We start from the raw sequence: 14041 nt of genomic DNA on the forward strand, positions 1-14041 counted from the left end.
TTGTACCTTTGTGTTTCACACATTACACAGCAGGAGCGTTTGACCGTGTGGTGTGATCACACAGAAGATCATGGTTTATCGTTAAGCGACACTTTCAAACTAATCTTGCGTAAAGCTAAGTAACTTTCTATATTTGCTTTAATCTAGTTAGTAAGCTACATCGTGTCACGCTCCAGTCACACAGAACTGCAATCACAATCTGTATTTTGGAGATTCTTTTTCTCACAGCCCCTGTTATTCCATATGGTATAATACCCGGTACAGAGCATGTTCCACTGTCCTACATTGTGAGAGATGTAGTATTTATATCACACTATACAGTGGTATACTATATTGGATGACCTAGTACTCATTCATTCTGTTACATGTAGTGTTTCAGAGAATAACCCATTAAGGAAGCAGCCAATTTGTTTTTGCAGTATCATTTTTTTTTATTCCCTTCTTCCAAGAACCATACTTTGCCACCAAATCAGCCATATCCGAGCTTGTTTTTTTTTTTGCGGCATTCATTGTTTAGTAAAATTGATTAGGCCACATGATTGTGAAGATCAGTATGATTACGGCAATGCCAAACTTGATTGTTTAGTTTTACACTACAGTTCACTTTTTTTTGTTTTTGCACGCCACTCATCGGATGCTTCAGGCTCATGAAGAGTTGTGCAGTGCACCTTTTCATGAATTAGGAACGTCTGACCACCTCGTCAAGACTGGCATAATGCACACTGTACTGACGGCCTAAGTGTTCCGTATTGTACTATATAGTAAAACTCTTCCGGTGTGATTTGCCTTCACTGGAGCAGCAAGATGGAGGCAGCAGGGGCCTTCATCAGGCTCTTTTCTGCTTTTGCCAGTAGCACCCTGCGATCATACAAGTGCTTCTCACTAAATTAGAATATCATGAAAAAGTTAATTTATTTCAGTTCAATAGAAAAAGTGAAAGTCATATATTATATAGTCATTACAAACAGAGTGATCTACTTCAAGTGCTCTAAAATGTCCTGGTAGACAGCTGCGCTGACTTTGGTCTTGATAAAACACAGTGGACCTACACCAGCAGATGACATGGCTCCCCAAACCATCACTGATTGTGGAAACTTCACACTAGACCTCCAGCAGCTTGGATTGTGGGTTTTCCATTCTTCTCCAAACTCTGGGACCTTGATTTCCAAATGAAATACAAAATTTACTTTCATCTGAAAACACCTTGGACCACTGAGCAACAGTCCAATATTTTTCTCCTTGGCTCAGGTAAGATGCTTCTGGCATTGTCTATTGGTCGTGAGTGGCTTATCTCAAGAAATGCGACACTTGTAGCCCATGTCCTGGATACGTCTGTGTGTAGTGGCTCTGGAAGCAATGACTCCAGCAGCAGTCCACTCCTTGTGAAATATCTTTCCCCAAATTCTTGAGTGGTCTTTTCTTAATCCCTCCAAGGCTGTGGTTATCCCGGTGGCTTGTGCACCTTTTTCTACCACACTTTTTCCTTCCACTCAACTTTCCATTAATATTCTTGGATACAGCACTCTGGAAACACCCAGCTTCTTTAGCAATGACCTTTTGTGGCTTCCCATCCTTGTGGAGTGTGTCAATTGCTGCCTTCTGAACATCTGTCAATTCAGCAGTCTTCCCCATGATTGTGGAGCCTGTTGAATCAGACTAAGGGACCTTTCTAAACTCTTAGGAAGCCTTTGCCGGTGTCTTTGTTAATTCTAACTTACTGAGATAACCTTTGGGTTTTCATTGCCTGTAAGCCATAATCATCAACATTAACAGAAATAAGCACTTTAAATAGATCTCTCTGTCATGACTCTGTATAATGAGTTTCACTTTTTGTTTAGAAGAACTGAAATAACTTTTTGATGCTATCCTAATTTAGTAAGAAGCACCTATAGTTCTTTCAGTGTCCGTTCATTGCATGCTGTCAATTTTAGCTGCTATAATGCGTTCACATGCTGCACCGTGTATACAGAAAGGAACGTCCTCCAATGCGGACCCTCTCCAAGAAAGGATTTATAAATGGCTTACAATATTTAACCAAAAGAAATAGCTTTCAGCTACAGAATTACAGGTCATAATACATTACAATGCATCACATGATGTGTTGCCTTCAAATGAAGGGTGATGCAGTGATGGCCCTGGGGCCGCAGTAGTCTGCCCCATAAAATATTAATTGCACAGTTTTTGCTTTGCGACGATGCTTGCTTTGTGTCTGTAAGCAGGGGGCTGTAGGGGGATTCAGGTGACATTTTATGCAGAGAAGAGAAGTGAAGAATTTGTAAAGTGAACTAGTAAGATGTAATCTGCAGAGTGATTATTAGCAGAGTCCTTAGAGCTTGTTCAGACCAGCAAATTTTAGATCTTTGTTCCAAATGGACAGCACACGCCAATACAAATGACTGGGCTAGTCCACGAGAGCAATTTTACATAGTCAGCTGAGCCACTTGCAAAAAAACAATTAAGCATTATACTGATTCATTTTTTTTTTGGACCAGACTTGTACTATTACACTCAATGGGTGAGTAAGAAAATAACATCCATTGCAATGATTGCAAAGGGAATTCTAGTTGGCTTTTTTTGTACTGTGAATATAAAACAAATGTCGCAAACGTGAAGAACCGGACTTAAGGACCATCATGCAGATGAGAAAATGTTCCGCTCATCTAACCCTGGCCCTATGGTGATGTTAGGTCATAGTCCTGCTGATAAGCCAGTTATTAAGGTTCAGTAGTCACGGTGTCCATTGACCCTAAAATTCCCAATGACCCAGCTCAATGTTTTAATTTTATATATTTGTCCACAAATAATTTCATGTTTCTATTGCACATATAATTACCACAAAAATAATGTAGTGTTTTTATTGTTCGCGTGTTGTTGCATGTTAAGTTTTTTTTTTTTTTTCTTATTAAAGAAATGGAGAGAAAAAAAATCCTTTTAAAAGTTTGTGTTTTCTTTCTAAGCAAGCCTACATGTAATGGAGATGTGTTCCTACACAGAACAGTGCCACTAGGATGCAGTGACCAAGAGGTTGCAGTCAGACATTTTTTTTCATCACATTTCAGAGCCTTTCCCCTTTATAAATTAATCCAAATCTAAAGGCAAAGACCTAAAAGGGCCTGCTTGGTGGTTAAACATCAAAACCTGTTGCAGACTTGTCACAAATTTTATTTTTTCTGCACAAATTTGTGAGAACCGGATGGGTTTCCTTGATTCCAGCAAAGTGAATGAGAACCATGAAGTCCCGTGCAGATATAAATCTGCAGCTTGCCAACTATTTCAGATTTTTGCTGCAAATTTTCCCCGTATGAGTGGGGAGAAATCTGCATCATAAACCCATGTAACAAAAATACCCATATTATACACTGCATTTTTCCTGCCAAGAGATGCAGAAATTTCTGCACCAAATACTTACCCTTAGGCTATGTGCACACGTTGAGTATTTGCTTGCAGAAATTTCTACAAGGTTTCTGCATCTCTTGAGAGGAAAAATGCTGAGGCAAAAATGCATGTTTTTGGTGCGTTTTTGCCTTGTTTTTTGCATGCGTTTTTGAACTAAATAAAGATACTTCACAAAACATTTTAGTGTAATTTCTTGGTTCAATGCCACCTTTTTCATGCTGATACAGTGGCATCAGGGTAATGAGATTAGGGCTTGGTGTCAGCAGCTGTCATTTACACATAGCTGTAGGCTTAAAGGGAACCTGTCACCCCGTTTTTTCAGATTGAGATATAAATACTGTTTAATAGGGCTTGAGCTGTGCGTTACTATAGTGTATGTAGTGTACCCTGATTCCCCACCTATGCTGCGCAATACATTACCAAAGTCGCCGTTTTCACCTGTCAATCAGGCTGGTCTGGTCAGGTGGGCGTGGTGACATCGCTCTTTTCTTCCCCAGCTTTCCGTTGGTGGCGTAGTGGTGTGCGCATGTCGCAGTGACGAATCCACTGCGCGCACGTGAAGGAGCAGCGCGCGATCTGCGCTATTACCCCCTGTCATCGGTGGGGGCGGCCATCTTCCTGGGGCCATGCGTGCGCAGATGGAGTGCTCTGCTGCACAGGGCTTCAGGAAAATCGCCGCGGGATGCCGCGCGTGCGCAGAAGAGATCGCGGCGGCCATTTTCCCAAAGCCGAGATGCAAACTCGGCTTTGGGAAAATGGCCGCCGCGATCTCTTCTGCGCACGCGCGGCATCCCGCGGCCATTTTCCTGAAGCCCCGTGCAGCAGAGCACTCCATCTGCGCACGCGCGGCCCCAGGAAGATGGCCGCCCCCACCGATGACAGGGGGTAATAGCGCAGATCGCGCGCTGCTCCTTCACGTGCGCGCAGTGGATTCGTCACTGCGACATGCGCACACCACTACGCCACCAACGGAAAGCTGGGGAAGAAAAGAGCGATGTCACCACGCCCACCTGACCAGACCAGCCTGATTGACAGGCGAAAACGGCGACTTTGGTAATGTATTGCGCAGCATAGGTGGGGAATCAGGGTACACTACATACACTATAGTAATGCACAGCTCAGGCCCTATTTAACAATATTTATATCTCAATCTGAAAAAACGGGGTGACAGGTTCCCTTTAATAATGAAAAGGTGTCAGTCTGACACCCTCATTACTAAGCCGATAAGTAAGCACACACATTGTCACAAGCCTACTTTAAGGTACCATCACATTAAGCGACGCTGCAGCGATATAGACAACGATGCCGATCGCTGCAGCGTCGCTGTTTAGTCGTTGTGTGGTCGCTGGAGAGCTGTCACACAGGCAGCTCTCCAGCGACCAACGATGCCGAAGTCCCCTGGTAACCAGGGTAAACATCGGGTTACTAAGCGCAAGGCTGCGCTTAGTAACCCGATGTTTACCCTGGTTACCATTGTAAATGTAAAAAAAACCCCACTACATACTTACATTCCGGTGTCTGTCACGTCCCCCGCCTTCAGCTTCCCTGCACTGTGTAAGCGCCGGCCGTAAAGCAGAGCGGTGACATCACTGCTGTGCTCTGCTTTACGGCCGGACGGCGCTGACACAGTGCAGGGAAGCTGACGCCGGGGGACGCGGCAGACACCGGAATGTAAGTATGTAGTGTTTTTTTTGTTTTTTTGTTTTTTTTTTTTTTTTTTATATTTACAATGATAACCAGGGTAAATATCGGGTTACTAAGCGCGGCCCTGTGCTTAGTAACCCGATGTTTACCCTGGTTACAAGTGAAGACATCGCTGAATTGGCATCACACACGCTGATTCAGCGATGTCAGCAGGTGATCCAGCGATGAAATAAGGTGCTGGCCTTCTAGCTCCGACCAGCGATCTCACAGCAGGATCCTGATCGCTGCTGCGTGTCAAGCACAACGATATCGCTATCCAGGACGCTGCAACGTCCTGGATCGCTATCGTTATCGTTCTAAAGTCGCTCAGTGTGAAGGTACCTTAAGAGTGCTAACAGTATGAACATATATAGTCTGTAACCAAACAGCAACTGTTAATTTTAAAGAAAGAAAAAAAAATGTGTGGGCTCTCGCATAATTTTCATAACCAGCAGACGGAAAGCCGATGGCTGAGGGCTCATGTTCATATTCTGTGAAGGAGCCAATAGACATAATGGTTCCCAGGCTATTAATATCTCACATCTGTTTGCTTAGCCTTTGCTGGCTAGTTTACAGGGTCCCTCTATAAAATCTAACCAGCAAAGGCTAAACAAACAGCTGTGGGCTGATATTAATAGCCTAGGAAGGGTCCATGGATATTGACCCCCTCCCAGACTAAAAACACCAGCTCTCAGCCGCCCCAGAAAGGGGCGCATCTATGAAATGTGGCAAATCTGGTGCTTAGCCTCGCTCTTCCCACTTGCCCTGCAGCAGTTGCAAGTGGGCTTCTTATTTGCAGGAGTTGATGTCACCTTTGTATTGTCAGATGACATCAAGTCCACAGGTTAGTAATGGAGAGGCGCTTATAAGACTCCTATCCATTAATAATCCCATAGTGATATTGTATAAAAAAACATGCAGAATAAAGTTTTTATATGAAATAATGACACTCCTTTAATGAATGTTAATTTAACCGTACTCACCGAACGCCTAATCCACTGACGCCAACGTCTCTTGCACCAAAACTAAAATAATAAACCACAATATTCCTCACCTGTCCGCCGAGAAGATAATCCATAATGTCCCATGACGATTCTGATGACTTTGAGAATGGTCACTGGTGTCACTTCTCTCAAAGACAGTCGGCGATACACTGACAGGAATTGCTCCCGCAGTGTATCGCTGAGCTGCCGTGAGAAAGTTCTCATGCAGCGGTGCCGTATGTGAGAGCATCTGAGCTGATCAGCTGGTGAACTCTCACTGCAGCTCAGTGATACGCTGACAGGAGGCATTCGCTCCCTCAGTGTATCGCCCGCGGCTGAGTAGAGCAGTCACATCTGATATGACTGTTCTACACGTGAGATCGACATGGAATACTTGGGATTACGTGGACTATAGCGAACAGGTTAGTATATGGTGGCTTATTATTTTTTGATTTTTTTTCTAGGAGACGAGGACATCGGGGATTGGGCATTAAGGTGAGTATAATGTTTTTTTTATTTGAATACGTATGTAATTATTTTACTTTTATTTATTTTTTTTTTTAAACTGAGGACAGGTGCCGGATAATGAGACTGTCTCCCATCAGCGGCACCTGCTATCAGACATATCCCGATGGGAACCGTAGTCTCATCAGACCATGCCTGCTGACCTGTGGTAAGCTTTTTACCGCAGTTCACCGCTGCGGGTCACAGCTGCCAGGCCATGCTGACATCTGACAGCATGACCCTGCAGTGCTGTGACCGACAGTCTTAGTGGCGGTAGTGTTACCACGGGTCTCGGTCACGCTGATATCTGACAGCATGACCCTGCAGCGCTGTGACCGACAGTCTTAGTGGCGATAGCGTTACCACGGGTCTCGGTCACGCTGATATCTGACAGCATGACCCCGCAATGCTCTGACCGACGATGTTATATAGCGTTACCGCCGATAAGAACCACCATGCCAGTGTTTCCCACTCTGTCACACAGATGACAGCGTGGGAAACACCATAGGAAGCAGGTAAAAATGCAAACAAATCCGCAAACCTCTTTATACCTACATTTTTGCTGTGGATTTGACGGACTCAATTGAAGTCAATGTGTGAAAGATGCTGCAGAAACGCACAAAGAATTGACATGCTGCAGAAAAAAACGCACTGCAAATACTCAAAGGAAATTTACTGATCACGTGCACAACACTTCAGGATTGTCGTTCAATTAGCTTTGCATAAGGATTCCATAGCGTTTTTGGCCCATTTCCGTTAGGAGAAAACACACTGTGCACACAGCCTTAAGAGTATGTGCACATGTTAAGTTCACACTAGGCGTTTTTTTTTGCGTGTTTTTTTTCTGCACCAAAACCTGATCTCTTGACAGGAAAGAAGCTGCAAAAAAAAAAAAGCATGTTTTCCTTTGTTTTTCTTACGTGTTTTTTTTTTTGCTGCGGTTTTGGCATGCTAGATTTGTTTCTTGTGCATGTTGATAGTTTAGTGTTGGAAAAAAAATATTCTATAGAATCAGGTTTTGGCACAAAAAAACAGCAAAACCTGATACCTGCGTCTTTTGGTGCATTTTTTTTTCTTACCACCCATTCATTTCAATGGGTGAAAAAACACTGAAAGTGACATGCTCCATTGTGCAAAAAACATGCAGAGCACAAAATCCCGATCACAAAAAACCAAGGTGTGCGCATGAGATTTCTGAAATTTCATAGACACTGCTGGTACTGTAAAACACAGCAGAAAATTTGCATTCAAAAAACCCCTGCAAAACACCTAGTCTGAACTGAGAATTACTCTGCTGAAGTCATGTGAACAAAGCAGCAAAGGGTATTTAATAATGATGAGCGAACGTGCTTGGTTGTTATCCAAGTATCTTGGGTGTGCTCGAATAATATGTTCGAGTCCCCACGGCTGCATGATTCGTGGCTGTTAGACGTCTGCATTATTCGAGCACATTCGCTCATCACTAGTATTTAAGTCTGATTTTGTGAATTTTAGCTCAAGTCTGACCCATTCAAGCACTGAACACATTTGTTAGATCTAGTATTATGGCTAACGTGGCCACTAATGAAGCTTTTGCAGTAATTGTCATCCCGCTTTCCCAGTGTTATATATAGAAAATGCGATGGGTTCATCTCAGCTGAAGGCTTTGCCTCATTTTTCAAGCAGAAGATTGAGAACATCAGAGATAGTTTTAGTCGACAACCCCCAGAGCCCTTCCTCTCAACTACCCAGCCCTCCACCTCCAAAACCAACTTCTCCACCATTACAGAAGATCGACTCTCCACTCTACTCTCAAGATCGCATCTCACCACCTGTGCACTTGACCCAATCCCTTTTCACTTCATCCCAAACCTCGCCACAGTCTTCATCCCAACTCTAACCCATCTCTTCAACCTATCACTAACAACTGGTGTTTTCCCTCAAGGTTTAAACATGCCTCAATCACACCTATCCTCAAAAAGCCCTCCCTTGACCCATCCTCTATCTAGCTATCGCCCTATATCACTTCTCCCCTATGCCTCAAAACTACTGGAACAACACGTCCATCTTGAACTGTCCTCCCATCTATCTTCCTTCTCCCTTTTCGACCGCTTATAATCAGGCTTCCGGTCACACCACTCCACTGAAACTGCCCTAACTAAGGTCACCAATGACCTATTAACTGCCAAGAGCAATCGACACTACTCTATCCTCCTCCTCCTGGACCTGTCCTCTGCCTTTGACACAGTGGACCATTCCCTATTAGTACAGACCCTCTCATCCCTTGGCATCACAGACTTGGCCCTATCCTGGATCTCTTCATACCTAACTGACCGGACATTCAGCGTCTCCCACTCACACACCACCTCCTCACCTCGCCCCCTATCTGTTGGAGTCCCACAAGGTTCAGTCCTAGGGCCCCTGCTCTTCTCCATCTACACCTTTGGCCTGGGACAGCTCATAGAATCTCATGGCTTTCAGTATCATCTCTATGCTGATGACACACAGATCTACATCTCTGGACCAGATATCACCACCCTACTAACCGGAATCCCTCAATGTCTATCCGCTATGTCATCCTTCTCCGCTAGATTTCTAAAACTTAACATGACAAAACAATTCATTGTCTTTCCCCCATCTCACGCGACCCCCCCAACTAACCTATCCATTACAGTAAACGGCTGCCCACTCTCCCCAGCCCCACAAGCTGTCTCGGGGTAATCCTTGACGCTGATCTCTCCTTCAAACCGCATATCCAAGCCCTTTCCACTTCCTGCCGCCTTCAACTCAAAAATATTTCATGGATCTGTACATTCCCCAACCAAGAATCTGCAAAAACCCTAGTCCATGCCCTCATCATCTTCCGCCTCAACTACTGTAACCTCCTGCTCTGTGGCCTCCCCCCTAACACTCTCGCACCCCTCCAATCTATTCTAAACTCAGCTGCCCGACTAATCCACCTGTCCTCCCGCTATTCCTCGGCCTCTCCCCTCTGTCAACCCCTTCACTGGCTCCCCATTACCCAGAGACTCCAGTACAAAAGCCTAACCATGACATACAAAGCCATCCACAACCTGTCTCCTCCATACATCTGTGACCTTGTCTCCCGGTACTTTCCTGCACACAACCTCCGATCCTCACAAGATCTCCTTCACTACTCCCCTCTTATCTCCTCTTCCCACAATCGCATACAAAATTTCTCTCGCGCATCACCCCTACTCTGGAACTCTCTACCACAACACATCAGACTCTCGCCTACCATCGAAACCTTCAAAAAGAACCTGAAGACCCACCTCTTCTGGCAATTCTACAACCTGCAGTAACCACCGATCGACCAAACCACTGCACGACCAGCTCTATCCTCACCTACTGTATCCTCACCCATCCCTTGTAGATTGTGAGCCCTCGCGGGCAGGGTCCTCTCTCCTCCTGTACCAGTTGTGACTTGTATTGTTCAAGATTATTGTACCTGTTTTTATTATGTACACCCCTCCTCACATGTAAAGCGCCATGGAATAAATGGCGCTATAGTAATAAATAATAATAATAATAATGGGTTACACAATTACTGCTTGTGGGAATGGTTGTTAACTGTCCCTTGATGTCAATGGTGGTGATACTGTGCTGCTATCGTATGCTTCATTAAACCTGCTTCCATTATAGGAATCTGCAGGTGTAAAAACGCAGGCAAAATCCGCACAAAATCTGCACAAAATCCGCAGGTAAAACACAGATCATTTTAGCTGCGGATTCTGCAGAATCCGTGCAGAAAAATCCGCAATGGAATCCGCAACGTGTGCACATACCGTTAAGGTTTTGGTTAGAATCTTAGATGATGTGAACACAATCATTGCACCAAGGGAACACCAAGCCCATAATATTGGCTCTTGTGATTTGCACGTAAAATGTATTGCAAAGGAAGAATAAACACCTTAACGACAGCACTGTTCTCTTCTATCCACACCTGATAATTACAGTCTTCTTACAGAGGATACTAGATTAAGGCTATGTGCACACGTTGCGGATTTGTGTGCGGATTTTTCCACACCGTTTTTGCAAAATCCACAGGTAAAACGCACTGCGGATTACCTGCGGATTTACCGCGGTTTCTGTGCGGATTCCACCTGCGGTTTTACACCTGCGGATTTCTATTGAGGTACAGGTGTAAACCACTGTGGAACCCGCACAAAGAATTGACATGCTGCGGTAAATACAATGCAACGTTTCCGCATGGTATTTTCCGCATCATGGGCACTGCGGATTTCGTTTTCCATAGGTTTACATGGTACATGGCATAATGAGAAAAAAAATCAAAACTCCAGAATTATATTTTTTGGTTGTCGCACCATTGCAATAAAATGCAACCACAGGCGATCAATACATCGTGTCTACCCAAAAATGGTATCAATAAAAAAAAGCTCTGCACACAAGAAAGCATTAAGCTACTTACTAGTAGCGGCATTTTTCGGAGGCCCATGACAGCACTACGAGAGAGGGGATCCGCCCTTCAGGAACAGGAAACCTACAGATACAAAAGGGCGGCACCTCTCCCATGCATCAGTTGTATTTCAGAGCCTGAGAGGACTACCGCGGTTAGTAGCACACAAATATACATTATATACAGTTTATGTACAAAAATAATCAATCATAATGAACTATATACCACACGTGAGATCTATCTATCTCATTATATACATTATAGGAAGTGCAACCCCCACGTGAATAGGGAGGGAACTAAGGGTGCTGTCATGGGCCTCCGAAAAATGCCGCTACCAGTAAGTAGCTTAATGCTTTATTCGGACTCCCATGACAGCACTACGAGAGAATTACAGAGATGTAAACTACCTTAGGGAGGGACTATGGCCTGTAGCACCCTTAACCCGAAGGTGAGATCAGAAGAGAACCCCAAGTCCAACCTATAGTGCTTGAAAAAGGTGGAAGGGGATGACCACGTAGCTGCCTTACATATCTGGTCGATGGAAACTCCAGATCTTTCAGCCCAGGATGTAGCCATGGCCCGGGTGGAATGTGCCCTCAGATTCTGCGGAGCTGGACTTCCACCTGCAGTATAAGCCAGAGAGATAGCCTCCCTAATCCACTTCGCTAACGTGCACTTCGACACTCTAAGACCTTTCCTGGGACCTTGGAAGGATAGAAACAACGCATCCTCTCTCTTCCAAGCATCAGTGACTGATATATATTCTAATAGACATCTCCTAACATCTAATGTATGGAGTAACTCCTCTTTGGAATTAGAAGGATTAGGGAGAAATGACGGTAACACTATCTCCTGAGATCTGTGAAAATCTGAGGCCACTTTTGGTAAATAAGCTGGATCTGGTCTGAGGACTACTCTGTCCTGTAGAAATTCTGTATAAGGGGACAGCCTAGAAAGAGCCTGTATGTCTCCTATCCTACGAGCAGATGTAATTGCCACCAAAAACGCTGTTTTGAGGGATAGTAATTTAAGTGAGGCTGAATGTAAGGGCTCAAATGGTTCCTTAGTCAAGGCTGAAAGGACTAGATTGAGATCCCAAGGCATTGACCTATTCTTGTGTATAGGTCTGGATCTACTAGCAGCTTTGATAAACCTTGATACCCAGTAATTACCTGCAATGTTACAAGAAAATAGAGCCCCCAGGGCTGAGATTTGTACTTTTAGAGTACTTGTGGATAGATTTAGCTCTAGCCCCCTCTGCAGGAATTCTAGAATCTGGTTGATTGGAATACCCTCTTCAATATTAAAATTTGAAGAGGCCAGAAACTTCCTCCAAGTTCTAGAGTAGATCTTAGTTGTTATGTTTTTCCTACTCTTCATAAGGGTATCAATTAGGTTTGGAGAAAAACCTCTGCTTTTTAACAATGACCTCTCAAAAACCATGCCGTCAAATGGAGACCCTTCACTTGTGGATGGTTGATCGGACCTTGATGAAGTAAGTCCGGAATGTCCGGCAGTACCCAGGGGTCTTTCACGGACATGGTCCTGAGCCAGGAAAACCAAGCTCTTCTGGGCCAGAATGGAGCGATCAGTATGACTCTCGCATGATCCTCCCTTATCTTCCTGACCACCAGCGGCAATAGATTGAGCGGGGGGAACGCATATGCCAATTGGAAATCCCATCTGATCAGGAAGGCATCCACTGCCAGTGGATATTCCCTGGGATTTAAGGAACAGAAATTTATCGTCTTTCTGTTGTCCTTGGTGGCAAATAAGTCCACTTCTGGATGACCCCACATGCGGACGATCCGATTGAAGACTTTTGTATTCAGAGACCATTCCCCTTGTTTTAAGGTGCTTCGACTTAGAAAGTCTGCTCTTATATTCTCTCTCCCTCTTATGTGAACTGCGGATAAAGATAGAAAATGGTTTTCTGCTGTCTGGAGCAGTCGATCCGCTACTTCCATCAGGGACTTGGAGCGTGTTCCACCCTGGTGATTCACATAGGCCACTGCCACCTGGTTGCCGGAGAGGATTTTGACATGGTGACCCTGTAGATATACGAGGAGTTCTTTAATTGAGAAATCAATTGCCATTAACTCCTTCTGATTGGAAGAGGCTGATGTTTGGGGATCCCATAAACCCTGGACTACTACGTCACCCATGTGTGCCCCCCACCCTGTGGGGCTGGCGTCCGTCGTAACTACCCGAGTCACTTGAGTCACCCAGGGAACTCCTGCTGACAGATTGTCTTCCCTTAGCCACCATCTAAGAGATGTCAGAACCTCTGGACTCAATGTCATCTGACCCTGCAAGGAACCCTGTAAGACTCTATCATAATTCAATACGTCAAACTGTAAAGGTCTGGAGTGGAACTGTGCCCAACGGACGGCCGGAATACAGGAAGTTAGGGAACCTAACAAAGACATAGCCTGTCTAAGAGTCATGGTTGGTTTATTAATTGCTTTTAATACCTGTTGTTGGATATGGCGCAGTTTATCAGGTGGAAGACAGCATTGTTGGAACTCGGAATCTAACAGCAGACCTAGGAATCTCTGGGTTTTTAGGGGTTGTAATCGGGATTTTTCATAATTCACGATCCAGCCCAGATTCTCTAGCTTAGATATAGCTGTTTTTACCTGAGCAAGACAATGGTCTGCTGAGTTCCCAACTATCAGGAAATCATCCAGATAAGGGATTATGAGGATATCAGATTCACGTAAGTGCGCCATGACCTCCGCAACTACTTTAGTGAATACTCGGGGAGATGTTGAGAGGCCGAAGGGAAGGGCTCTAAATTGAAAATGTCGAACAATTCCCCCCATAGACACCGCTACACGTAGAAACCTCTGAAAGTTTCCATGGATAGGAACATGATAATACGCCTCCTTTAAGTCCACAACTACCATGAAGCAGTGTTAGAACAACATTTTAATTGCAGAGCTGATTGACTCCATTTTAAATGTGGCTTTAACCAGGTATTCATTAAGGGATTTAAGGTTAATAATAGTCCTAAATGATTTGTCTGGTTTCTGAATCAGAAATAGGGGAGAGTAGA

The 14041-nt window shown here is 44.4% G+C and overlaps 1 protein-coding gene across 1 annotated transcript; it reads right to left on the reverse strand.

The window, feature by feature from the left end:
- Positions 1-11099: 11099 nt before the first annotated feature.
- LOC138651161 (uncharacterized) lies at positions 11100-13793 on the reverse strand. Its single transcript, XM_069741181.1, has 2 exons — positions 13458-13793; positions 11100-13275 (listed from the first exon to the last, which is right to left on the reverse strand). The coding sequence occupies exon 2, from the start codon at positions 12820-12822 to the stop codon at positions 11392-11394; it is 1431 nt and encodes a 476-aa protein (XP_069597282.1). The 5' UTR covers positions 12823-13275; positions 13458-13793; the 3' UTR covers positions 11100-11391.
- Positions 13794-14041: the final 248 nt, after the last annotated feature.

Source organism: Ranitomeya imitator, chromosome 10 (assembly GCF_032444005.1).
Source record: "Ranitomeya imitator isolate aRanImi1 chromosome 10, aRanImi1.pri, whole genome shotgun sequence".
Taxonomy (NCBI): Eukaryota; Metazoa; Chordata; class Amphibia; order Anura; family Dendrobatidae; genus Ranitomeya; species Ranitomeya imitator.

Coding starts and splice junctions, on each gene's coding strand:
- LOC138651161 (XM_069741181.1), bottom strand. CDS start 12,822: ATGGTCTCTGAATACAAAAGTCTTCAATCGGATCGTCCGCATGTGGGG.